This window comes from Alosa pseudoharengus, unplaced genomic scaffold, assembly GCF_046254945.1.
Source record: "Alosa pseudoharengus isolate Yale_2024_CS ecotype anadromous, Long Island Sound unplaced genomic scaffold, YU_APseudo_1.1 YU_APseudo_1.1_scf_12, whole genome shotgun sequence".
In the NCBI taxonomy this organism is placed as follows: Eukaryota; Metazoa; Chordata; class Actinopteri; order Clupeiformes; family Clupeidae; genus Alosa; species Alosa pseudoharengus.
In genome coordinates, this window is record NW_027468587.1 from 10750253 (window position 1) to 10777390 (window position 27138).

At 42.7% G+C, this 27138-nt stretch overlaps 3 protein-coding genes across 5 annotated transcripts; all 3 read left to right on the top strand.

Moving 5' to 3' along the window:
- The first annotated feature begins 669 nt into the window (after positions 1–669).
- mboat7 (membrane bound O-acyltransferase domain containing 7) lies at positions 670–10749 on the top strand. 3 transcript variants are annotated; one of them, XM_076280130.1, is made up of 9 exons: positions 670–809; positions 1597–1733; positions 1882–2011; positions 2807–2933; positions 3622–3778; positions 4565–4760; positions 5096–5248; positions 6359–6535; positions 8070–10749. In XM_076280130.1, the coding sequence occupies exons 2-9, from the start codon at positions 1658–1660 to the stop codon at positions 8494–8496; spliced, it is 1443 nt and encodes a 480-aa protein (XP_076136245.1). In that variant the 5' UTR covers positions 670–809; positions 1597–1657; the 3' UTR covers positions 8497–10749. The 3 variants fall into 3 exon arrangements, with proteins under 3 accessions (XP_076136245.1, XP_076136244.1, XP_076136246.1); XM_076280129.1 differs by having other exon boundaries at positions 671–809; positions 1625–1733; XM_076280131.1 differs by lacking the exon at positions 8070–10749 and having other exon boundaries at positions 673–809; positions 1625–1733; positions 6359–6539.
- Positions 10750–11123: 374 nt separating this feature from the next.
- On the top strand, positions 11124–20339 carry tmc4 (transmembrane channel-like 4). The gene is made up of 16 exons (XM_076280142.1): positions 11124–11300; positions 11691–11883; positions 12724–12860; positions 13341–13502; positions 14625–14710; positions 15529–15674; positions 15813–15960; positions 16086–16244; positions 16417–16574; positions 17641–17761; positions 17906–18003; positions 18186–18369; positions 18624–18754; positions 19005–19160; positions 19469–19547; positions 19697–20339. The coding sequence occupies exons 1-16, from the start codon at positions 11258–11260 to the stop codon at positions 19856–19858; spliced, it is 2163 nt and encodes a 720-aa protein (XP_076136257.1). The 5' UTR covers positions 11124–11257; the 3' UTR covers positions 19859–20339.
- A 1436-nt stretch (positions 20340–21775) lies between these two features.
- Positions 21776–26449, top strand: leng1 (leukocyte receptor cluster (LRC) member 1). Its single transcript, XM_076279404.1, has 4 exons — positions 21776–22424; positions 23151–23342; positions 24200–24540; positions 26053–26449. Exons 1-4 carry the CDS (start codon positions 22293–22295, stop codon positions 26273–26275), a joined length of 888 nt encoding a protein of 295 aa, XP_076135519.1. The 5' UTR covers positions 21776–22292; the 3' UTR covers positions 26276–26449.
- The last annotated feature ends 689 nt before the right edge of the window (positions 26450–27138 follow it).

A 27138-nucleotide genomic window follows, 5' to 3' on the forward strand; every position in this document is an offset into this window, starting at 1 on the left:
AAAAAAAAAAGCAATTTTAGAGAGTAGTGATGGATCAGTGTTTGGGTTGCTGTAACACAAACTCTGCTTGCACAGGTCTGGGCAAGTGTGGCATGTATTCCAGGCCTGTTAATGTGGGTATAGTGTGTGGGAATGTGTGAACTGTCAGGTCAAACTCCAAGCAGTGATTGTATGAAACAGTAGAAAACTGGAATTAGATTTTGGGGGGTGGGTATAGTGATCATTGGTAGCCTGATTAAAACCAGACCCTTGCATAAGAATGTAAGCCTACTGAGCCACCGACCTAGAGAAGCCTACATAAATGCTAATCATTCCATTGTATGTCATTCACAAGCAAACAAATTGCTTATGTATTTGCAATACAAATTGCGTTTGTATTGCTTGATGGTACAAGGCTTAACTGGAATGTGTACTTTGATAAGCTGTTTAGTTTCCACAGAATAAAACCACTGATGGCTTCATGATTGATCCAAATACTTACGTTTACTTATGCTCTCCTAAAAGCTTATTTCTCTGGAATTTAGTTTTGTCACGTGCCTAGACATATTTGAAGTTTCATTGTATGACTACATAATGTAAAGAAGAGATACCGATACATACGGTCAGAAGTGAAAGGGTGGGACGATGGTTTGAGTGGCACCATAGACTATAATATAGAACAGTCTATGAGTGGCACTTGTTGACGTACTGACGTGGGCGGGGACAGTAAAAGGAAGTGGCGATCTCAGCAACCTCTGGCACGACTGGAGACTTTCCGAAACAAAATCGGGCAGAGCGACGATTGTTAATTTGACAGAGGCGCCTTTACCGTGAGTATTGATAACGAGATTTTATGAGTTGTTTTTAAGGTGTATATGAAGACAAATAATTCAGTGGCGTTGGTGGATTATATTAACGTTGACGTTTGCTACACCAGTTCAATTACTGGTATGTTGTGAGTCAACACCTTTTGAGAGACGTGGGATTTGAATGAATAGATATCACTTCAAATATGCAAAACATCTAAAAGTAATTTTCATCGCTCGGTACTACTAGACCGTGTTTTATTTCAGTTCTGATTTACTGGTGCACAAATTATATTCCTCGGTAAGTCATGAATGCCTGCGGACATTAAGCAAGACCAGTGAATGAAATGTAGCCCCTTGCGAAATGATGACGTTACACCAGATACTTTAAAGAGGAGGTTACAGCACACTGACACAGCCTCCGATGAGTGTTTAACAGTCTGTTCTTGGCTGTGATGGTACCATGGTACAAGTACATGTGTGCTGTAAAGCTGTCTTCGCAGCACAGGTCTTAACGGATTTAAGCCAACCGCTGCAGTGCAATGTTTGGCTTTGCTTCTAGTTAGTTTTTCTGCATTGGTCATTGGTAACATCAAGTTGTTTTGTTTTCTAGAACATGAAAGCTGTAATTTCAGAGGAAGAGTGTATGGGCGGTTTCACACAAAATATTGAGTTCACATGAAATATTAAACAACTGTTTGTTCCTAGCTGGCTAATCTTCAGCTAAGCTGCAAATTTGGTTGTTAGTGAAATCATATACAGCGTTTGCATGTGTTCAGAGAGCAGCATCATTATTTGTGTGTGGACACAGTGTCCCTTTGTGTGTTTCCCCTCCCCAGGTTGTGGGTGGTGTTTGTTTGCATGAAACAGAGATGTCACCAGATGAACTGGTCTACCTGGGATTCATTGCTGCTTCAATACCTATTGGGTTCCTTTTCCGTTATCTTAGTAAGTGACAGGTGTTCTTAAACGTCACATCATTAATGTATTTGTTCTTTTTAAATGAGTGTCATATAGGCAAAGCTTGGACTACTGTAATGTACATTAGAAATGTACATGTAGGCCTATAAAAAGTGTGATTTCTTTTTGTTGACAGGTCCTCCGGTGAAGCAGGGGGCAGCACTGTTGTTAGGTCTGACTATAACCATAGTTACCTGTAGAGTCCACACCTTACATTCTCTGATTACGGTTTTGGGAACATGGGCCATCATCAAGCTGAACTGGAGGTGAGTATGATTCCCAAACATGTTTTACATAACACCGCATCACACATTCACACACACACACACACACACACACACACACACACACACACACACACACACACACACACACACACACACACACACACACTCTTACATAACCACATCTGTGTGAAGAGAGATCTCCAACCAGGAACATATTGCTTGTAGAGGATTTCAGTTTATTTCTAGAAACCCTCCAAGGGTGAGTGTTCAGTCGGCTGAAGTTCTTTTTTTTGTTAGGCACTCACAGGAAAATGGGCCCGCTGTGTCATACAAACTCTAACCTCAATTATACTCGGGGCTTAAATTAGATCTTAACCATAGATTTGCGATTCAGACACTTACATTTCCGGCCTGCCTGACACCCTTATCATTGCCTAGCATCCCCATCTGTCGGTATTTGAGTCATTTGTGTCCTATTGACATTTGAACAAAAGCAAATAGGGATGGTTTCGAAGGTCATTGACCTTCCTAATAAGAACTTACTTCTACCAGTAGTAGTAGTAGTAGTAGTAGTAGTAGTGTCAGCCAGTGAGAAACATTGTCTGATTATAATTGAGCAGTTTTAGCAGTTGTTCTATGAAACATGGGGCAGGTTTTCCATACACAGATTAAGTCCTAGACTAAAAGAAAATCTCAATAAAGATCACTATTGAAAAGAGCTTTTAGGGCTTTGTCCATGTATAGGAAGCTGGCCCATAATGAACAGATGGCCAATGGCCATCTTGCTAGCTGACCAGCATGCATGAGTATTGAGATGTGTTTATCTCCTGGCAGGAGCGCCCCCGCCATCACCCTGGGCTGGACATTCCTCTACCTCTTCTTCTTCCGCTTGTCCACATGGCTTGGCCTTCCTCAGCCCACGCCTTTCTCCAATGCCATTCAGCTTATCCTCACTCTCAAGGTTGGAAGTGTGTGTGTGTGTGTGTGTGTGTGTGTGTGTGTGTGTGTGTGTGTGTGTGTGTGTGTGTGTGTGTGTGTGTGTTGGGGTGGGAGTGTGGGGGTCTTGTCTGTCTGTGGGTGTAAGTTTGTGTTGTTGTTGTTATCATGTGCACAGAACCCTTTCTTGGGAAAACATGAGTTTATCTATCAGGATTATCTATGGAACATATGCAAAAGAGTTTACAGTGACATTGGGTTGATCCATAATGTTGGAGTTTGCCATACTTCGAGCTCTGCAGGCTCTGACTTGTTGATGTGTGCTGAATTTAGCCATGACCCCAAAAGCTACATGACATAGATCTGCCTGTTTTATAGAAACAGGAAGTTAGATTGGAGATCAGTGTCAAAGAAAGCCTGATCTCTCTCTTTCAAAAGCACAGAGCAATCCCAACAACAGTGTAGTTTCTCAATGCCTGTATTTCTTGTACTGGAAAGTAGTATATTGATGTGTATCTATATCTACAGCCTGGGGGGTATAAACATCTTTGAAAAGAAAGCCAAGAATGGCCTTCTAAGCTGCACTTGCATAACACAACAGGATGTTCAGCACACTACTATTTATGCTTAACCAAACGCTTTGCTATGCTCTGTCTGGGCTGAACAGCGCTCAAAGATGTTTGTAACGTTTGTTTGCTGTGGCCTCTCCGCAGATGGTCAGCTTAGCCAATGAGGTGAAGAGTTTTTACTTAGAAAAGAAGAAGGAAGTGAGCTCATTCTCCAAATCACCTGTAGTGGGTGTTATTCCCCATGAGCCTTCCATCTATGACATCATATCCTATAGCTACTGCTATCTGGGTATAATGACAGGTAGGTGTGATTTGCATTAATTTGTGTGTGTGTGTTTATTTATTTTCATAGTGCACAGCTATTATTATTGCTGTCAGTTAGTTATGCCCACTGTTCTTGTGTTTTTGTTCAGTGTCACTGTAAAGTTTGTTGTGCTACTGTTTAGCTAATTTTTAATGTCGTCTTTTGATTTAAATATTTTAACATGTGCATTTTGTGTCTCTTTTTCTGTCAGCATCTCATTGCACGTGATGTGTGATGTGAGTTGTCTAGCTTTTTTTAATCAATTCTCTTCCCTCTCTGTTTTTTCTGTGTTGGTCTGTGGTGTTGAACCATCACCCCTCTCCCACTTGCATGGTGCTGCTTCTTCTGACTGCTACCTTCTCCGTCTTTGTTCTGGTTCATGTGTCGCTGCTGTACCTCTCTGGTTCATGTTGTATCATGTCCATGCCTGTACTACCTGCTATCATGCTTACGCCATTTTTTTCTCAAACTCCTTCTCTCCTTCTTTCTCTGGGTGGTCTGACACTTTTCTGATTTTCGTAATCCTCCCTTTCTCTCTCTCCTCTGTCTTTCTCTCTCTCTCACACACACACACACACATGCACACACACTGTATCCCCCCTCCCCTCTTTTGCTTTTGCTATCTTCTCAATCATCACTATCCTCTCATCTTGCCTCTCTTCCTTTCCCCACCTCTTATCTCGCTCCTCCTCTCTCTCTCTTTCTTTCTTTCTTTCTTTCTTTCTTTCTTTCTTTCCTTCTCTCTCACTCTCGCTCTCACTCCATCGTTTTGCGTCGTCTCAGGCCCTTTCTTCAGGTTCCAGACGTACATTGACTGGCTGCAGCAGCCCAGTCCTCTCTCCCTGCCGGGGAAGGATCCCTGCCTGCTCAGACTCAGCATGGTGCCCGTGTACGGGGCGCTCTTCCTGTCCGTCAACTACGTCTTCCCCCTGGCCTACGTCCGCACTGACGAGTTCCTGGAGCACAACTTCTTGTTCAGGTCAGTGCTTGTAGGCAGGGACAGGAAACCCTGTATCTGTGTTTGTGTGTGTGTGTGTGTGTGTGTGTGTGTGTGTGTGTGTGTGTGTGTGTGTGAGGAAGCAATTTGGAGGTTCTTTTAAAACAAACTCTTCTAAAATTAAAATGTATTAATAATTACACAGTAAGGGATCATATAATGTCTTCTATAACACTTTGGTGTTGTCTGTCTTGTTCTAGTAAATCACAATACATAACATGTACAAGTACACACACACACACACACACACACACACACACACACACACACACACACACAGATTTATGTTGTTAATAATGCCGTCTGTGTCTCTGCAGGTTCTTCTATATGGTTGCTGTGTTCTTCGTGTTCCGGATGCGGTTCTACTCGGCATGGTGTGGGGCTGAGGCTGGCTGCATCAGTGCAGGACTGGGGTGCTACCCAGAGGGGGCGCAGGCCAAACCTGGAGGAGGACCCACCGTTCAGTACAGGTCAATCTTACCCGCAAGGCTCGCATATAGAAGTTTGCGTAGAACTTTATGCTATATTATCACCCGGAGAGAAGAAATACTCTTTTCTGATTGGCTGGCGGGTGGCCTTTAATTCTGAATAACAGGACACCATTCCATATCAATGCTTATGAATGGTAACTATAACAACCATAGTAGGAAGACGGTTGCAGCGCTCTAGAATCTTTTAGTTGCAGGCTTCCCAACAATGGAATCAACTGTAAACAAGCTAACTGTCCATGCTAAAGTTGTACAACAAGCTGAACTAGTGAGCTTCTTTTTAAACAGAACCGCGTGTTTACAGTGTTTACAGTGGCAACCGGGTGATAAGCGGGATAACGGCCTTCGAGGTGTGTCCAGTTATACGGAATTAATGGACTTGGGCGGAGGCAACTCCCCTCCGCTGCGCGTCGGGGAGTTTTTGCCCCTCGCCCTCGTCCATTAATTCCGTATAACAGGACACCTCGGCGGCCGTTATCCCTTACTCAATCCATAGGGGTATGTGATGTGATTCTATTCAGAAGGCCAATATGAGGCAAGTTCCATGCTTGGAATTATCTGAAATCAGGAGCACTACATTTGTTTCACATTTCTTTTTTATCACAGTGATTGTTGATGAGCCACCGACACAGATGATCATAATCCACCCACTTCAGACCACTAGTAGTGATTATGAAATGTAATCCTCCTGCTCTCTGTAGGAGTATCTAGGCCACCAACTGTCCTGTCTACTTGAAAGCTGTTGGAGTACTATACTTTAGAATGTTTAAAGAAAGTGAGGACTGGCATCAGTTGTAAAATGAACAAGCATCTTTGTTTCCAGGTAGATAATGTGGAGGAATCTGTACAGTCATTGTTTTTGTCATTTGTTGATGAAGGCACTGTATCCAAATGTTGCCAGTAGACATACAGACACATTATATATTCAGAGTGCAATGGTTGAAAGTTTTTATATTTCTGTGTGTGTGTGTGTGTGTGTGTGTGTGTGTGTGTGTGTGTGTGTGTGTGTGTGTGTGTGTGTGTGTGTGTGTGTGTGTGTGTGTGTGTGTGTGTGTGTGTGTGTGTTCCATATCCCTCTGTGTACATGTCCAGCCCTGACCCTGACACCCCAGTGCAGTATGACTTTAGAACCATCCAGAACATTGACTGCTACAACACGGACTTCTGTGTCAAAGTGAGGCACGGCATGCGCTACTGGAACATGACTGTGCAGTGGTGGCTTCACCACTACATCTACCCCAACGCCCCCTTCAGAGCCTACGCACTCAGGTGAGACGCACACAAACATACTGGCACACACATACTGACACACACACACACACACACACACACACACACACACTCACACTAACATACTGGCACACACACACACACTAACATACTGGCACACACACACACACACACACACACACACACACACACTAACATACTTGCATACACACACACACAAACATACTGGCACACACATACTGGCACACACACACACTAACATACTGGCACACACATACTGGCACTCACACACACTAAGATACTGGCACACACATACTGGCACACACACACACACTTACATACTGGCACACACACACACACACACTAACATACTGGCACACACACACACACACACACACACACACACTAACATACTGGCACACACACACTAACATACTGACACACACACACACACACACTAACATACTGGCACACACACACACTAACATACTGGCACACACACACTAACATACTGGCACACACATACTGGCACACACACACACACACACACTAACATACTGACACACACACACTAACATACTGACACACACACACACACACACTAACATACTGACACACACACACACACACACACTAACATACTGACACACACACACACACACACACTAACATACTGGCACACACACACACACACACACACACACACACTAACATACTGGCACACACACACACTAACATACTGGCACACACACACTAACATACTGGCACACACACACACACACTAACATACTGGCACACACATACTGGCACACACACACACACACACACTAACATACTGACACACACACACTAACATACTGACACACACACACACACACACTAACATACTGACACACACACACACACACACACTAACATACTGACACACACACACACACACACACTAACATACTGGCACACACACACACACTAACATACTGACACACACACACACACACTAACATACTGGCACACACACACTAACATACTGGCACACACACACACACTAACATACTGGCACACACATACTGGCACACACACACACACACACACACACACTAACATACTGACACACACACACTAACATACTGACACACACACACACACACACACACTAACATACTGGCACACACACACACACTAACATACTGACACACACACACACACACACACACACTAACATACTGGCACACACACACACACTAACATACTTGCATACACACACACACACACACACAAACATACTGGCATACACACACACACACACACACACAAACATACTGGCATACACACACACAAACAAGCATACAGGAAAGACACACTCACGCACAAACATACACAGCATTCAAACATTCTGTATTACCTCATCATTGGTTTACAACTTTACGTTGGACTTGAAGGACCTTATGACAGATCGTGTGTGTGTCTCTCTCTTTCTCTCTCCATACCTCCCTCTCTTTCTCTCTCTTATTCTCTCTCTCTCTCTCCCTCTCTTCATCCCTCCCTTTCTTCCTCTCCTCTCTCCTGTCCTCAGGGCTGGCTGGACGATGCTCATCAGTGCCTACTGGCACGGCCTCCACGCTGGCTACTACCTCTCCTTCCTGACCATCCCGCTGTGCATCGCGGCCGAGACTGCCATGGAGGGCGCTGTGCGCTCGCGGCTGGGCCCACAGGGCCAGAGCATCTTCGACTGGGTCCACTGGTTCCTCAAGATGCGCGCCTATGACTACATGTGCATGGGCTTTGTCCTGCTGAAGGCCAGCGACACGGTCAGCTACTGGAGCTCCATCTACTTCAGCATGCACATCGTCGCCGTCGGCTGCATCGTGCTCGGACGACTGCTGAAGGCCGGCGGAGGCAGGAGGGAGAGGAAGGGAGCGAGCGAGGGAGAGAAGACGGGTGCGGCAGAGGAGGAGAAGAAGACGGAGGAGCAGGAAGTCCTGAGGGAGAAGAGCGAGTGATGTGGGGTGTTTTGAGAGCCCGCGGTGGGGGACTGGTGTGGTGTGGTGTGGGGTGGAGTGGTGGGGAAAAGCTGTTTACTCTTGAAATAAGACCTGCAGGTCCTAGCATGCACTGTCAACATGCTACTGTGCGCTTAGCCATGTGCTTTGTGAGCAGAGATATCAGGTTACGTGTGTGTGTGTGTGTGTGTGTGTGTGAAGCAGAGGAGAGGACTGAAGAATGTGAAGTTCCACACATGTCAGTCTTACCATGAGCATGGCTGGTGCAAAGGATCATGGGAATGTTTATCCTGGCAAAGCCTCAATGCATCTGTAATACAATTGTAGGTCATCATAGCACAAAATAATGTATTAAATAATTAAGGCAAGCAAGACAAGGAATCTGACCTACCTGGTCATATTTTTATCATCTCCAAAACTAATCCAAATAGTGTGTATAGTGTGTGTGTGTGTGTGTATGTGTGTGTGTGTGTGTGTGTGTATAGTGTGTGTGTGTGTGTGTGTATACTGTGTATGTGTACACATGCCTGAGTGTGAATATTTCTGACTGTGTGTATAAATATATATATATATAGTATATCACAAATTAATAACATCTTAGAAATTCACCAAAGTGTATAGAAATGTCTCACAAGTGTAAAATACTGTGGCAAAAATGCCCCTGTAACAAAACACAGACCTGTATTTTTTTTTTTTTTCACAAACTAAACTAAGTAATGATGTGATGCCTGTATGATATTATTACACATTCATGAGATAAGGTTAGCTAATGTCCCTGTAAACATTTAACTCAAGCTGGGGGCTACCGCAGCTCCAGAGGAAGCAGGCTGAACCGTTTGGCTCTGGATGCAGACATTCTCTCTCATGTTTGCACCTTTGCATGTTAGAATATGTATAGTGTATAATACTAGGAAATATATGCAAACCATACATTCCAACACCAATACACTCCTTTTGCACTTGAATAGAACATTCTTTTTTTTCCCACCCTTAGCTGTGTATATAAGTATCTTTAGTTTAAAAAAGTGGCCTTGACTTGGCCCAGATTAGGTAAAGGTCTGATTTGTGTTAGAGCCATTGGCAGAAATGTATTCCTAAATTAGGCAGAAGTATTATTTTTTTCCCCTATTTGATTTATCTTTTTATTGATATATTGTTGATAAGAGTACAGTGCTCCATCAGGCCAAATTTTGTCATCAGCGTTTTAGATTTTATAATACTAGACATACAGACAGGCAGGTTTTTAATATATAATATTAAGGTTGGCTGAGATATTAAACAGAATGTTTACCTGGGTAAGGATGTTAAAATCTTAATTGTACAATTATTTTGTACAATGTACTTTGGAAGATTTTTTTCCCTCTTTTCAGTTTTGAATTTCAATTTCTTCCAATTTCAAGAATGTACATATTAGCTATTGTTTATGTCAGCTAGGCAGGGAAAGTATAGACTTTAGGTTTGTCTTGATCTAGGTTTGAGTTTTTTTTTTTATCTTTATGCTAGCCAATTGCATATTTTCACATTTGGGTAATGATGCCATACCTTTATGTATAGCTTCTTTGATTTCTGTTCTCATCGTGTGTGTGTATGTGTGTGTGTGTGTGTGTGTGTGTGTACACAGTGGTACATCTCTCCTTTTTCTCTTGTAGTTCCTTACTGCCATATCACATGCTTGGACCATGTGTGTTGTAGACCAATAGGCACTTTACGATAGCTCTGACACCAGTTATCTCTACACTGAAGCCTGTACGTCTTGACATACTGTAATGTAATGTAGTGTAATGAGGTAGTTGTGACCTAATTGCCTGGCAGTGGAGCAGGTCCATTCCAGCTGTTTACTGGAAGTCAAGGTTTTTGTTACATCATGATTGTGATTGCTAGACCAAGACTAATCATATTTCCATTGGCCATGGCTGGTTATTGTTGCCTAGAGGACAAGTTTACATCCATAACCTGGCTTGGTGTTGGTGTTGATCCCCTCCTATCTCTTTCTCTCTCTCTGGTATAAAATCCAAACCCCTTTAGAGGCAGTAACTTTATTTGTTAGGGGCTTACTGTTTTACAGGAATTAAATAGCCCTATTGTGAGAACCAGTCTAAATGCACATGCATTGTTTAATTTCTTTCCTGATTCTATCCCATGATGTTTTCCAGTTTTACATCAGTGGTTCATCATTTTGCCATGATGATTGTAACATCCCCTGCCTTATAAGAGTTTTACATTGTTATAAATTAAATAAAGGACATCTTTGCATTCTTGTTTGGTTTGGGGTCATCTCTACATCTTCAAAAGAGGCTTTTACTCAAGGGAGAGCCCAGTGAAAATCCTTTACATTGTTCCTAAACACACACACACACACACACGATTAAGGACCTGCTTACAAACTGTACATTAGCTTGTCAAAATTTTGTTCTTAACAAAATAATAATTTTCTTTTAAATGTTTTTTTCTTTCTTTTGAAGTCATTATATTTGGGCTCCATGATTAAAACAGTGTAGCTGAATGCACATGGAAATTAGAGTTGTGGGAGTTGTTGAATGGGTTAACCACTCAAGGAAGTTGGCTGCCTGGGAAAAGATTGTTTGCATGAAGCACAAAGTCCATAGAGACGTTGTTACTGGGTGAGGAGAGGAGGGGTTTTTGATATGGTCTGTCAGACATAACAAACCAAACATAGTTATGTGTTAACGTATTTACCTCGGTTTTGTACATTGGAATTATTGGTTTGCTCCTTTTGTTTATCTGGATCTATCCTGGCACAATGGAGTTGAATGAATTTAACCGCAACGGTGTTGCCACAGCAGGTAAGTAGTAAGTTCAGTTTACTGGTAGTTTCTCTTCCTGGTTGTAGCCTAGGAGTTAGGGGTTTAAACTGTAGTGTTACAGTAAACAAAGTCAGGTGCCTATATTGAAATTGTTGTGTGTGGCATACACTTTATATATGGGTAGTTGGTCTATTTGGAGTATGTAAACAAACTGGTGAACTGAATCACAGACTTCAAAGATGCTGGCTGGAATTGATCCATTTGATAGTTGGCTGCTATGTGATGTCAGTGTCGGAGTTGATCTGACCCAATATTTGGCCTTCAGATGTGGCTTTTGGTGAAGACAACCCTCTTGTACAGAACATCCCTGCCCCTGTATGTTGAGTCTCCTGAATGAAATGAGCTGAACTAATGTGTCTTCTCTTGAAGGCTCTGGCTATTTCAACTCTGAGCAGTCCCTAAGGTTACGGAGACCGCCATCGCATGCGTCCAATCAGAATGCATCCCCTCACTTTGACTGGGGCAGATCGTCTGAGGGGGGTGAAGATGAGGAAGAGGAAGAGGAAGAGCCCCGGCACGTGAGGGAGCTGCCCATGCCCTTCGCCCTGAGGAAAGCTGTCAGGTATCTCAGACGGCTTCACTTGAAGCGGAAAATGGGGGATGTCATGGCATAGAAAAAACAGTATCATGTTTCTACTTCGCTTGGATTAATAATTAATGTTTGTTTATTCTGTAGTCATGATGAGGTGGGGTAGAGATTTTTTTAACCTGACCACAGGATGTCTTTGCATTCAGGTTCAGGGTCTGCTGGGCCTGATTTGCCCCCTTTTCATCCAGATTTTCACAATTATATTCCATTGATTCATTTATAAAGTGACTCACAGGTGAGGTTCAATTTAAGCAAACAGCACATCAAAGAGAAAACATCAAAAGAAAAGTGCTGTGCTGTGACTTCATCTGACTCTTGGCCAGTTGTGGGGTGATGGCATAGTGTGTGAGTAAGAAACTGAAGTGCCAGGCTGAGGTAAAAGACAAAGGGGGGAAATGTATTTGTGAAGGATCAGAGGGTGGAAGTGTGTCTGGCTTTCATGTTTGATGGCTATAACCTAACACTGCCAGCCTACAATGTGCACTCTGACTCTGTAAAATGAGTCTCCGTCTGAGTCTGAGGCCAGATACATGGCCCTCAGGTGAAGATGCCTCATCAAGTATAAGCTGCAGGACTGGACTTAACTGGACTGTCATGACATCAAAACATTTCTACTTTTTCCTCTGTCTTTCTTTTGCTTTCTCTCTGTCATGCTCTGTCTCTCTGAATCCTTATTGTTTCTCTCTCTCCCCCTCTTCCTCTCTCTTTTCCTCTCTCCCTCTTCCTCTCTCTCCCTCCCTCTCCCTCTCTCTCTCCCCCTTCCTCTCTTTTTTTCTCCCTCTCTCTCTCTTTCTCTCCCCCCCCGGCCCTCAGGCAGGTTCAGCAGATGCGTGTACCTGTGGCCTCCAGGCGGGCGCGACGGTCCAGAGCCCTGAAGCGCTTCTCCTCACAGGCCAAAAACGCTCTGGCCCTGGTCACTCTCTGGAGAAAATCCATACACAAGATAGGAGGTGACACACACACACACACACACACACACACACACACACAGAGGGATAGAAAGAGATAGAGAGTTGGACACTCTGTTACAATGACACACTCAGAACACCAATATAATGCCACAAAGAGAATGTCCCACCTGTCACTACAATTAACTAAAAACACTCTCTCCATATTAAAAATACTAACTCTCTCCATTTATTAAAAATACTAACTCTCTCCATATATTAAAAAATACTAACTCTCTCCATGTGTTAAAAATACTAACTCACTCCATTAAAAATACTAACTCTCTCCATGTGTTAAAAATACTAACTCACTCCATTAAAAATACTAACTCTCTCCATGTGTTAAAAATACTAACTCTCCATGTGTTAAAAATACTAACTCACTCCATTAAAAATACTAACTCTCTCCATGTACTGTAACTGAAAATGCTGACTCCTTCCATGTGCGTCCCTCTTTGTTCACCTGTCTCACTCCCTTCTTAGGGCACTTTGGTGGGGGTGTCCAGTCCTACTTTGTGTTCCTGCGGTTCCTGGTCGTCCTGAACTTCCTGTCCTCCCTGCTGATAGCTGGGTTCGTCCTCATCCCCGCCATCGTCTTCAACTCTCTCCACCTGAACACCACTATCACAGAGGCCAACCTCACAGGTGACCCGGTAGTTTAACAAGCCATGTAATCCTCTCTGATCGCAGTTAACTATAATCTTGTTCTACTGGCCTTTGTTAGCAATTTAACACAACTCATCTAGCCTGGAAAATCCAGACCCTGGTAATCTAGAAAGATTAAGGGTCTGGCCACGAACAATGTAATGGCCTAACTCGAGGGGCGGCACCAAACATGCATTTGAAAATCTCACTGCACGCAATTGGATAACACTAGACCAATGTTTACTCTGTGAGTCTGGACTTGAACGCAATTGGATAACACTACGACCAATGTTTACTGACCTCCAACGTTGCAGCACTTTCGTCATCAGTTTAGCTCGCCTCTGGCCCGCATATATCAGATACGCCAATTTGATTGGTTCCCCGGGATGCAAGGGGTAAAAGTAACGTGCATCATTGCTCATTGCCAGAGTGTCTTGCAGAGTCAATTCCATTGTGCTCTCGCGAGAACTCTGGATTTCCAGGGTACAACTCATCTCACCTCAGTACTATTTACTTTCATGACTACTCAAAGGAAAACAGTGTTTCCTGAGAACAGAGCACCCCAAAACATAGAAAAACTACCGTCTTTGTGGAGGTTTGTCTGAGAGCAGTCTTAAATGTCATAGTCTGAGATCTAATACCTGAAATCTGTGATTATTTAACTACTTGCTGTAGGTCTGTGTTTGAAGATTTTTGTCAGTCTGTCTTGTTTCATATTTCAGTCATCATCAATTATGTTTGTTTTATTTGTCCATTGCAGCCTAATTTGTCCAGTAGCAACTGTCCCCTAACAAGAATTACCGCCAGATCAACAGAGATTTCTCTAATAATTAGTTCAGACGAGATCCAGCTCTGGTTCAGTCCAACAGTTGTGGGTTACTGTGCTAGTTTCCTAGCAACCTTCTGAGTCTGTCAAACTTTCATTATGGCGGCTGGCACCTAGTAACTGGTGTTACAGGGTTCTCGATACGTTCTGTGGGACCTCACATAGATAAAGAGCTGTTAATGTAATGGATTCCAGATCGTTGAAACATAATTATGTAATAAAGTGCTTTTGTTGGTGCCTGGCGTGGAGTCCTACCCAGCTGATGATTTTATGACCATTTTCTGTTTTATTATCAGGATGGGAGGTGTGCATGGTCTATGAGACCAGCCCAAATGCACTGACAGTGTTCTACACATACTTCCTGGACTTGCTGTCGGGAACGGTAGGTATATCCTCATTCCCTTGAGCTAATATACTGCCCAGTGATGGCATGCAATATTGTACCTTAATCTGGCTCTCAACTGATTACTTGACATAAATAAATGACAGCCATTTCCTGATGTGAGGTTAAAGTTCAGTGGCAAATTACGTCAGCTGTTGTTTTATGACTATTCACTGTGCTCAGTGGATGCAAAACCACATTCTTGTAAACAAACAGGAAAGCAATCAGATTAGGGATGTAACGGTATGAAAATTTAACCTCACGCTTATAGTGACCAAAATTATCACGGTTTTCGGTATTATCACGGTATAAAAAGACGCAGAGTGGCTACATGATACCTACACGTTTTGCGGTGAAAATGTTCCGCCTTTTAAAATCAGGTGTAACCTAATCTGTATCGCCGTTAAATCCATCAATTATACAACAGAATCAGTAAGGTACCTTTTTTTTTTCATTGTACCAGGCCTACTGTATGTCGAAAGCAGGCTCGGATGAAGCTGGGAAGGATTAAACACACGGTTTCCACACCGTGGTAATCAACTGCGATAATTATGATATTTGAAATGAAAACGGTAATTGTTATCGTCAAGATTTTTATCGCGGTTTACCATTATGACGGTAATCGTTACATTCCTAAATCAGATGTTACTGATCAAACACAGTGTGTTTAAATATGTATGTAACTACTCCTCCTTTTCGGGGACATGGTAGAATGTGTTTGATATAGCTTATCTATGCAGTTATTTGTACAAAACCTGTCAATTAATTTAGACACCCATGACACACACATACACAAAGTTCTTTTGTTCCCATTGCAGGGCTTTATGGAGTACTCCTACATGTTCTACGGGTACTACAACAACACGATGATAGTAACCAATGGCTTCTCCTACAACATCCCTCTGGCGTATCTCCTGACGGCCTTATTCTACTTCATATTCTGCTTCATATGCGTCGTCGTCAGGTCAGTTAACATTTTAAATGACCTGGCCCAGGCCTGAATTCTTTAAAGCTTTAGAGAGAGACCTTTAAGCCCTGCAGTGGCAAAAAAGTCACGTTTGGTTATGGTTCTATCAAAATCTTGGTTGATCTTGGATGTCAGGATGGGAGGTGTGTGGCGGGTTGCCGTGACAACGGGTGGAGGCACTGTCGGAGGTTACAGTATGCTGCTGTTCACTGGCTGGGACTATGGTCTCCAAGGAGACCGTGCCACCAAACTGAAGCAGAACAACATCCGCTACCAGCTGCAGGTATGCACACAACTGCCTTATGAGACACGATGACTCACCCAAGACATAGATCTCACTCTGTCACCCTAACACCCGAAATAACCTGAGCTTTTCATTCTCTCTCTCTCTCTCTCTCTCTCTCTCAGGTGGACCTGGAGGAGGAGAGGCTCCAGTTGAAGGCTAAGTCCCTGACTCTTCTTCAGACCGTGGGCACTTATGCACTGCGCACCCTCCTTAACCTCATTGTCCTCGCGCTCATCGGAGGAGCCTTTGCGGGCATTGCTTTTGCAACACAATTCAGCCAGGTGAGCAGACCCCAAACTCTCATTCTCTACGTCTGTTACCATGGGACTGTTTGTTCCTGCTGGTGTTACACCTAAACTCTTCTCCATTCATAGGGTGGTAGCATTTTGTTCTTGGTGTTTTACTGTCTTTGAGATGCTGGTGGGACTATGTTGCTTGTGTTTCACTGAACAGACCCAGGAAGCTCAGGAGGGGATAGTGGGCCTTCTGCTGGAGTACCTGCCCTCCATCGTCATCACGGCCAGTAACTTCGTCGTTCCCTTGCTGTGTGACCAAATTGCCCTGCTGGAGAAACACAGCCCAAGCACCACCATTATCCTGGCCCTACTCAGGTAGCTATCTGGACAGAGGAGGGCGCATCTGAGAGATGGAGCGAAAAAGAAGGAATCAAATACAGCAGAAGATGCTTTGGATAAAAGTGTCAGCTGAATGACTAAATGTGAAATGTATAAGATAGAATAGAGTACAATACAATACAAAACAATGCAATACAATACAATACAATACAATACAATACAATACAATACAATGCAATGTAATGCAATGCAATGCAATGCAATACAATAGAAAATGTACACTCACACAACTACACAGGTGAAGCAGATAAGGAGAACTTATCTCACTTATCTGGTTTGCTTTGATAATCACATCTATTAAATTTTTGCTATTGGGTTCTAGAACAGCTATTTTAGCACTGGCTTTAAATTAAATTTGAAGATTTGTTTCTTTGATCAACTACATAACGTGTATAATAAGAGAACAAGGATGGTAGGATCTTTCCTATACATTATTATTCTTATACGTCATCCGGTAGAATAGTTAACTTGACCTGCTATAGACCGTTTCAATCTGTTCCTAGAGGGCTTCCGGCTGAAACGTTCAAAACCAGCGCAGATACTTTGAAATGAAAATGAATTGGACTTTAGTGCAATGCCCTACAAAACGTTGACTCGTTAAATGTTTTTTACATTTTTATTTGTCTCCAAGTTACAATTAGCTCAGTGTCTGTTTCTGTGCCACCAGACATGCCCTAGGAGCGCACCTGTTTGTTCGCAGAATAGACCCTTTCAAGAGAGTTCCATTATCAGCATCATAGTTGGCCCCACAAGACTTCCTTTTTAACATTCCATATTATCTTAATGCAGAGGAAGTAGATTGGGGCCCAAATAGAACGTTCAAGCATTGTTTTTGTTTTTATTGTTGAAAGGGTCCATAGCCCTGGATGGACAGTCCGAGTATTTGTAGATTTCCTGTACTGCTTCTCCAACCTATTCATGATCTGCAGTGCCGGACAGCTTTGAGTGGATTAGATTTGATAGACTCCATTGATTAGGCCGCCTACTTTACATCTCTGTCATGTCCGCAGTTCATCTTGTTTTGTTTTCTTTTGCCAAACAGAGCAGTGTTCCTGCGCTTGGTCAGCATTGCAGTTTTGTTGTTCACACTGTGGGAAAACATCACCTGTTACGAAGATAGGAGTGCATGCAGTCCCTGCCAGTACAACCACCGCGTATATCAGGTATGCAGGTATACATAACACAGTATATGGTATCACCTATCAGTGTAGACATTCACATTTCTTTATTTTGATAAAAATAAAAAGGTTTTATATTCCCTCTCACACAATCAAATCTCAATCTCTCCCTCTCTCACACACACACAGTGTTGGGAGACCCGTGTGGGACAGGAAATGTATAAGTTGGTGCTATTTGACTTCTTGACGACCATTGTTAAGCTAATTCTGGTGGAGTTTCCTCGACGGTCAGTCCCATTTACTCATCTTATACAGTCATTACTGTGTGTGTGTGTGTGTGTGTGTATTTGTGTTGTATTGGTATTGGTATCTTTGTGCATGGCTATAATCACTGAGTCTGACCATTAAGTGCCACTGCCATGTTATGAAGCTGTGAGACTCTATTTGTGCCATATGATTTGTCCTGCAGCATGGTAGTGGACAACTGCTCCTGGTCCCTGGTCCAGTGGGTGGGTCGTGAGGAGTTCCTGGTGCCCCCCAATGTTCTGGGGCTGGTGTATGCCCAGACAGTGGTGTGGACAGGAGCCCTTTTCTGCCCACTGCTGCCTCTGCTCAACACCATCAAGTTTGTCATCATCTTCTACTGCAAAAAGGTCAGTCAGGGCTCCTGGTCTTTACCCCCGTTTGACGTTTGAATGATCTCTCACTGGTCTCGATTCTGTTCCAATCGTTTCTGTGTGTGCCTGTTTGTGCGTTCATGGCCTGTTTGTTTGTTGGTTCTATTTCTTTTATTCTCCGTCTCTCTCTCTCTCTCTCTCTCTCTCTCTTTTATAGTTCTGTCTATACTGTATAGCCTCTTTAACCCATTTCAACCTCACGCTCACCATCTGCTATGTTCCCCTCACAGATCAGCCTGTTCCAGAACTGTCGCCCAGCAGCGAGGACTTTCCGCTCCACCAGCTCAAACGTTGTTTTCTTCCTGGTTCTGTTGTTTGGTTGGAGTCTGGCCACCACTGTTCTGATTTACAGTATGGCTGAGTAAGTGCCTGACAGAAAACATGACAGTCTAGTTCACTGACATCCCACTGGTTTGATGGCTTACGTGTAGGCTTTCATTCTATTTTTTTTTTTTTAATCCAAAACAGTTACCTGTACACAGCTAGAGATCTGCCAATAATATAATACCTTAATTTACTACAGATGAAATTATTGTATACATTGTTATTAATTCTGTTAGTCTTAAAAATGAAACTTCTCCCCGTTTCCTCCTGGTTCCTGTGAACTGTAGACTTCACCCATCCTATGGCTGTGGTCCCTTCCGGTTCTCGGTGACCATGTGGAGCATCGTGCCCAACTCGTTCGAAGGTCTGTCCCCAACCACGAAGGAGTTCCTGCGCTACATTGGCTCCCAAGCTTTCTCCATTCCCCTCCTCCTCCTCTCCTGGTCAGTACATATAGGAGTCTACTACGTCCATACGAGTCCATTTCTTTTGTTAGGAACATGAATTTCCATGTATGCTACTTAATGTCTTAGTACTTCCCATGTATGCTACTTGTCTTAATACTTAATGAGGCATAAACTTCTAAGGTACTTTTTTTTTATTTAATTTAATTTATTTAATTTATATTGTAGTTCAGCATTTACTAGTTTACTGATGACTTTTTGGAAAACATTTAAGTAGAATAAGAGTGCTGGTATTCCATCTTCTGGCTAGATAAGCCTTGGTGTGATAATGTCTCTTCCTTCTTCAGTGTGGTACTATGTTACGTGGCTGCATTGGCCTCCGTCTATGGCAACAGCGTGGCTTTGCTCAAAGCCCAACTCAAACTGGTAGGCGCACAGTCAGAGAGAACACTTCCCTCGTGTCACTCAACTTAAGTCCACTGTTCAATGACAGAACAGAGCATTTCTATAAAATCCTAAACATCACGTGTGTGTGTGTATGTGTGTGTGTGTGTGTGTGTGTGTGTGATTCTCAGGAGGGACGAGACAAGCAGTTCCTGGTCAAGCAGATAGAGGAGCTCACTACGAAGCAGGGTGTCCCAAAACATGACAGAGATCCCATTCTGAGGGATCCCACCCCCATGGCCGTCGACCCCATGAGGGCTAGCTTCAGGCCGACGCAGAACAACTACAGCTAGACTGCCGCTTCGCTACCTCATGCTCTGGACTGAATCCCAAGAGCTGTTCACCATAGACCAATGAAGTTTGCCTCCAAAAAGGATCCAAAGCTGCCATCTTTGCCCATATAAGGATATCCCGATGTTAATTGAAGCTAACTGCCTATGGCAAGATGCATTGCAAGTTAGCTCTGGGGTAGCAAAAATCAAAGTTTGTGGTCTTAACGTACCAAAGATCGCAGTATCCACTTGAAGGCAGAGGACAAAAGTGTTTAGAGCAAAACGACTGTATTTCCGATTTCTTCGTCCACGCGAGAGTTTAACAGGGGCAATAATTAAAAATCCCCATGTTATTTTCCCATAGGAAAAATTGCAAGATACCGGATCTCCTTATATGGGCAAAGATGGTAGCTTTTTTGTAGGCGAACTTCAGAGATCTATTCCAGCTGACACTCCATCTTCCTATGAATTTGTGAAAAATATGTCAATCATTTCAATGGTTTAGTGTTAATTTCGTCAGACGAGACGAGAGGAAATATGTTCGTCAACAACCTTTTTTTTCATGACTAAGACGAGACGATGACGAGACGCCATTAATGTCCTGAGACACTGACTAAGACTATCTTAAGATGCATTATTGTTGACGAAAAAAGACGAGACTAAAATGTTTTGCATGAAATAAAAACTAAGATAAAATCTCTCTTCATTTTTGTCTACAAAATGAGAAGACAGAATATCTAGCTGTTACGTTATCAAAATATTCCGAATGAGTTTATGCTCAACAGCTTTCCTGTAGGCTAGTCTACGTGCTGTTGCTGCAACCCTGTGGACCGGACCACACTTTGAGAAACACTGGTCTAGGAATATCATGACAGTGGTCCAGTCAAATCTTTTACTGTCTATGGTCAAATCCCAGCCGAGCTATAACTAGCTTGACTTACCTGTGCATGTAAACATACTGACTGACAAAAAATCAGAATGAGTAATTATAACAGACGAGTAGCCCTGTGGACACACAATATTGTTGGAAAATTGAGATGTGTGAAACACTATTTGACTCGAATGGTAATCAGAAATAATTTGTTATAAAAAAAGAAGACTAAAATGTTTTGACTAAAACTGACTAAGACTAAGATACCTTTAGTTTTCTTTTGACTAAAACTAGACTAAAATGACGAGACTTTTAGTCGACTAAAACTTGACTAACAAAAATTATATTTGAATGACTAAATATGACAAAGACTAAAAAGGACATTTTGTCACAAGACTAAGACTAAGACTAAATTAAAAATAGGTGACAAAATTAACACTAGGACCTTCTAAATGCTTCCACATGCCAGAGGGATTATAATAGCCTAAGCAGTGTTCAACGAAAAGAATGTGAAGAATTTTGTAAAACAAAATCCTTTAAGTTAAATGTATGTATAAGCAATGAATTGATTTTGAAATGTATAGATAATTCATGCTAATGTATGGGCTGTGAAAGTCCATACCAGTTCAAGAGAACTCAGAACACGGTCTTTGTATGACATTCTGATAGTTTATCAATGTTCTTTATGTTTAAATATTTATGTGTATGGTATTTAGCAGATGCTTTTGTACGAAGTGACTTATAATGACAATCAATGAGCAATACAGTAACATTAAAATTAACTGTTTTAGTCTAATCAAAAAGCTTAAAAATATCAATATTATAAATAGGCTAGACTAATGTAACAGAATAATAAACATACAAACTGTGACTGTAAGGATAAATCAATTAGTGAGAAAAGGAAAATTAATTAGTTGAAAATCTTGTGTTGATATTGAGGTTATACATGGAAAATATGTATATTTAGAAAAATGCTCAAAACTGAACATAACTTCCTGAAACCTGAGTAGGGCCAAATATTGTTAAGGCGGAGCTCCGCCTTAACAATCTTTGGTAGGGCTCCCTCTGGTGGTGATGTAATGGTTTTGTTGTTGTGATACGTAATGATGTCATACGTCGACCAACTTCCTGTGTTGATACTCTACTATGAGTCTTGTGGAAGATAGCCGATTCAGCTAGATATTTTGAGAAAAACGTTTTTTTACGCGATATGTAATTGTCGAGTAAACATAGAGACTCATGCGTAAAGACTTATGCGTAAGCCTATCTGATGCCTTCGTGTTATAGCATCATGGCTCATGTATGAAAGGGGAAACTTTAGTCTAGTAGTTAGGTAGCTACAGCTAATTCACATTGACTGAGTCCAACTGTAATGTTAGGCTACATTACCCTGTATGAAATGCCTATTTTCTTAATGCGTTAAGAAGCACACAAGTAAAGAGCCACTTCAATATTCTCAACCTTAATCATCAAGCTCTCTCACTCTCTCTTAAACATTGGCCGACAGTTGTAGTTCAGATTTGATGTTGAAGAAGTTGTTGCGGCGGAAGGGTTAAATTCGACCTCTGATTTAAATCCCTGAAAATGAACATCTTACCCAAGAAAAGTTGGCACGTGCGCAACAAGGACAATGTTGCTCGTGTGCGACGAGATGAAGCACAAGCGGCCGAGGAAGAACGTGAGATTCAGAAGCGCATAGAGCGCGCCGAGCAAGAGGTGAGAGACATCCTTAGGCACCGTTTGTGTCTGCTAAACACAATAACTTTACCATTTGTTTCCCTTCATGTGTGTGTTGTTTTATGTGTTGAATACAGTAGTTCAATAATAATATGCCTACTACTGCACAGTGTCTCAAGGTGCAAATTCACAGGGTAAATGTTCCCTAATCCAATGGTTTTCAAAGTGTTCATCACTAGCCCCACTAGTGAGGAATGGAAACATGACAGGTGGGGCGCCACAAGCAGGAGGAAATGTGTATTTTGTTGTGCCTATCTTTATTTATGCATTTCTTTTTGACAAGGAAGATCATAGCATACATACCACACATACACATAGGCATCATAAACAGGCCTACATATAATTTAAGGGACCATCAGATCCAGGGGACTGAGACGGGAAATGTAACGTGAAACCAAAATGTGACAATAGTATTTTAACGTTACCATTTTGCTGGGTGATGGGGTCAGATGGGACTTGAAAATTCCCCACATGCAAAATGGGTAAAGACGGGAAAAGTTTGAAAACCACTGCCCTAATCCAATTCAAACAAATTTCCCAGTTTTTCACGTGAAATGTACCAAAGTTGCAATTGGTCCACAACGTAGTTATGCACAATTTATTTATCTGTTGGTCTCATCTAATCTAATGATGTCCAGTTGTAAGGATGTGTTTTGGAATGCCTTAACATCACGCTAACCATAACAAACCCCATGTCTCGTACAGGCACGGACACAATTCTTGAGGAACAAATCTCGCGGTGCCCTTGGGCAGAGTGGTGGGGCAGCGGGTGAGGACGGAGCTCCAGAAGGAGGAGAGGGGAAAGCAGCGGTAGAGCTCCTGAACCTGTTCCCCCTGGAAGATGCCTCTGGGAAGAAGGGCAACGAGGAGTACCTGAAAGAGAAGAAGGAGGAGAAGGTAGCCCCATCTAGATACCTGCCTCTAACTGTTCTGGGGAGGTTTCCCAAAACCATAGTTGCTAACTAAGTTGCAATGCAATTTCCCATTGCCAACCAACTAAGTTGCTGACAGGTTAGCAACTGACAGGTTAGCAACTAACAGGTTAGCAACTATGGTTTTGGGAAACGCGGCCCTGGACTCCTTTTTTCCAAGTGTTTGATTCTTTAACAAGCTAGGCTACTCAATAGCCGTACCTCATCATAATCCGTCGCTGTATTCTTCAATGCCAGTGGGAGGTTGTTAATTATTTGATTATTTACACTGTCTTGTTGTCTAGACTAGAGCGGCCATTTGTCTTCTTTAAACATCTGTAGCAAAGGTGGACAGCAGCATATGGGTACCCAGCAGCAACTCTCACTAGGCTCATCACACTAGCTATGCAGGTGGTGATCGCACTGCTGCTCTGTTACGTCTTTCCAGGTGTTTTGTAGAGCTTGGATGTATGGATCTCTGTTTTTAGGTTAATGAATGCTCTACTGGGGGTTTAGCCTACACCACACAAGAGATCTATTTCTGGTTAATTGGTTAATTACATTGGTTAATTACATGATTGACATTGAGTTAAATTAACTATCTTAATTCGTTTTGAATATTCCTATACACACAGAGTACTGATAACTAGTTCCTTAGTTGAAGCATTAGTTACCTAAAGAAAGAGATTTCTTAACTGTTAAAGAATTCGGGAAGCGTACCCTACTATACATAACCAGGACAGCTAGGGGGCACTACACATCTTTCCAGGTGTTTTGTAGAGCTTGGATGTGTCTGTTTTACTGCTAACTACCCCTATCCTCGCCCCCTCTCATACCCCCCAGGAGAAGCAAGAGCGAGCTATTGGCCTTCTGGTGTCACTGGGCCCCGCGCCAGGCACTGAGGCCACTCCCTGGTACCTGAAGAGTCGGAGTGAACGAGAGAAGAAGGAGGAGGAGGAGGAGGAGAAGGACGAGAGGGGGAAGAAGAAGGAGAAGGAGAAGGACAAACGGAAGCACAGGAGCTTCACGGCGGAGGAGAAGGAGAAGAGAGACCGCAGGCTGAAGGACAGCCTGGACCCGCTGGCGGAGATGAACAAAGCCCTGGCGAAGAAAGGGCACAAAGAGAAAAAGAGCAGGAAGAGAGAGAGGCAAGATCGAGGAGGGACGAGCAGCGGAGGACAGAGGTGAGTGTTCCAGGCTGTGGTGCTCGTCGTGCGATGATGTCCATGTCTCAGGTCAGTGAGATGGGGACCGGGGATGCAATGTAAGCGTCACCTGTGAAACAGTGAGACAGAATGATGGGGAAATGGGTGTGAAGGGTAGCAGCCATAGCTTTTAGGAATATTTCAGTCCATTGATTGCAGCACTGTTTGCTAAATGCATTTTTGTCACTCATAATAGATATAGCTATAGAATAGCAGCACATAGCTAAGAGTCAGCTACATGCAAAACACTTTTTACACTGGTTTTACACTTCTGTGGAGGACTATGGTTGGCATGCACAGTGTTGTATTCCTAGGCCAAGACTGATACTGATATTAAACATTAGTAGCCAAGGCTTTTTAAACTCCTCATGGGAAAGCTTTTAACTGTAACTGTTTGATTTCATGTCTTCGTTGTCTTCAGTCTTCCGTCAAACATGTTTTTCAAACTGTTCAAGAATATACAAAAAACAGTATCTAAGAATTATACCAACATATCAAAGCATTGCTATCAAAGCAATACTTTTCTATTATTATAGTCTTAAGGGCTGTTCACACCAGGAACGATAACCATAATGATAATGGCAAAAAAGTATCGCTCTAAAGTGTTTCCCACAGAATTGAATTCTATTTGTGGTGGTAGGTTTGGAGAATTAACTTGAATGCAACAGTTATTAACTAAATTAGTGCAGCGTGGTTATGATTCTAACCAGATTTAAACACAATTTAGTACAACCAGGAAAATCATTGTGTGGTGGTCAATGTTGATATTGTGGTGGGCCACCACAAATAAGTCAATGTATGGGAAACACTGCTCTAGCTAATATGAATGACAACGTCCACACATAAACCGTAACCATTGAAGAACAATGTTGTTGTTCTCACTTTCAGAGCAATTTTGATAATGATAAAAAAAAAAAAAACTGACAGCCAGTCGGAATCCGTCAAATTTTAGACATCACATTCATCAACACGAGGAGAGACTTTCCTTCCCTTTCCTTACACTATCATCATTATAGTGCCTGTTATCTTTATAGTTATCATTCCTGCTGTGAACAGCCCTTTACAGTAGTGTTATGTAATTATCCTGAAGGCACTCTCTTATTCCTGGACTGTCATCTTGGCCTCGTTTAGCAGCGCACATGGGAGAGCACCTGCTGTAATGTAACTGAGAAGCAGCTGTTAGCATATAGCATAAGTGTGGCCAGTGCAGTCAGTGTTTCCCATACATTGACTTATTTGTGGCGGCCCACCACAATATCAACATTGACCACCACACAATGATTTTCCAAGTTGTACTAAATTGTGCTTAAATCTGGTTAGCATCATGACCAGGCTGCGCTAATTTGCTAAAAACTGTTGCATTCAAGTTAATTCTGCAAACCTACCACCACAAATAGAATTCAATTCTGTGGGAAACACAGTGCAGTGCAGCGCAGCGGCGCGTGAGTCGCTGCCCTGTAACGTTCTCGTTTCCCGTTGACCCCCGAGCAGCACGCTGGAGAGGCTCCGTGCGGAGCGACTGCAGAGAGAGGCGGAGGAGAAGAGGAAAGCCAAAGCCCTGCTGGAGCAGAAGAGCGGCGAGGGGAAGCAGAAGGAGCCGGAGACCGTGGTGGGCGAGAGGGACCGGCCCTACAACAGCGCCTACTTCCCACAACTGGCCCGCAAGAGGCAGAGGAGGGACCGCGATCACTACGACTTCTCTAAACCCCTATAACAAATGGACACGAATGAGGAGAGTCAAAGGCAGCTGCTCTATTGGGATGAGTGATCCTGGACTGGACTTTTGGTGTGTGTGTGTATGTGTATGTGTGGGTGCTGGAATCAGGGGGCGTATACCCACCCTGTATTCAAAATTAAAATTCTGTCCGGTCGTTGACCGAGTCTGTAAGCTGTCTGTTTGTGTGTGTGTGTACGTTTGTGTGCGTGTGTGTGCATGTGTGCGCGTGCAGAGTTCAGTTCCAGCTCAGTTGTGCAAGCATGGTGTGGATACAGACTGTGGATTTATGAATTTCTGCTGTCAGACAGTTATTGTGTGTCATGTTTCAATTCTAGTAATGAAACTAAAATAGAAGAAATAGTCAAAGGCAGTGATTGTCTGCAACATCTCATGTTAATATTGTACATGGTGGCAAATGTATCTACAATTAGAGAGTTTTAAACACGTATTCATAGCACTCCGAACAGTACAGGTCTGTGCATGTCAGAGACAATAACTTAGTGCAAGATGTCAAAATAGCCTTTTTAACTGATTATAAAAAGGAAATGCAGGAATGGCAGATTTTAAACCTGTGTGCCAGCCCAAAAAATGCATAGAACTGGGACAAAACCAATTGTTGGAGACACACATGTTATTACTACCAATGATATTTAGTCCCTTATGAACCCTGATTTCCAGTATTTATTGTCGTTAACACATCTGTTGGTTTGTTATACCAAAAAGAGGGGGGCGGGGTATATATATAATTTCAAGCAAAACTCAAAAAATGGGCTGGACAAAATTGTTGGCACCCTCAACTTATATTTGGTTGCACACCCTTTGGAAAAAATAACTGAAATCAATCGCTTCCTATAACCATC

Coding starts and splice junctions, on each gene's coding strand:
- mboat7 (XM_076280130.1), top strand. CDS start 1,658: ATGTCACCAGATGAACTGGTCTACCTGGGATTCATTGCTGCTTCAATA. Junction 4,761..5,095: donor GAGCACAACTTCTTGTTCAG/GTCAGTGCTTGT, acceptor GTGTCTCTGCAG/GTTCTTCTATATGGTTGCTG. Junction 6,536..8,069: donor TTCAGAGCCTACGCACTCAG/GTGAGACGCACA, acceptor TCCTGTCCTCAG/GGCTGGCTGGACGATGCTCA.
- tmc4 (XM_076280142.1), top strand. CDS start 11,258: ATGGAGTTGAATGAATTTAACCGCAACGGTGTTGCCACAGCAG. Junction 14,711..15,528: donor TGGACTTGCTGTCGGGAACG/GTAGGTATATCC, acceptor TTCCCATTGCAG/GGCTTTATGGAGTACTCCTA. Junction 19,161..19,468: donor CCCCTCCTCCTCCTCTCCTG/GTCAGTACATAT, acceptor TTCCTTCTTCAG/TGTGGTACTATGTTACGTGG.
- leng1 (XM_076279404.1), top strand. CDS start 22,293: ATGAACATCTTACCCAAGAAAAGTTGGCACGTGCGCAACAAGGACAAT. Junction 23,343..24,199: donor AAGAGAAGAAGGAGGAGAAG/GTAGCCCCATCT, acceptor CATACCCCCCAG/GAGAAGCAAGAGCGAGCTAT. Junction 24,541..26,052: donor ACGAGCAGCGGAGGACAGAG/GTGAGTGTTCCA, acceptor ACCCCCGAGCAG/CACGCTGGAGAGGCTCCGTG.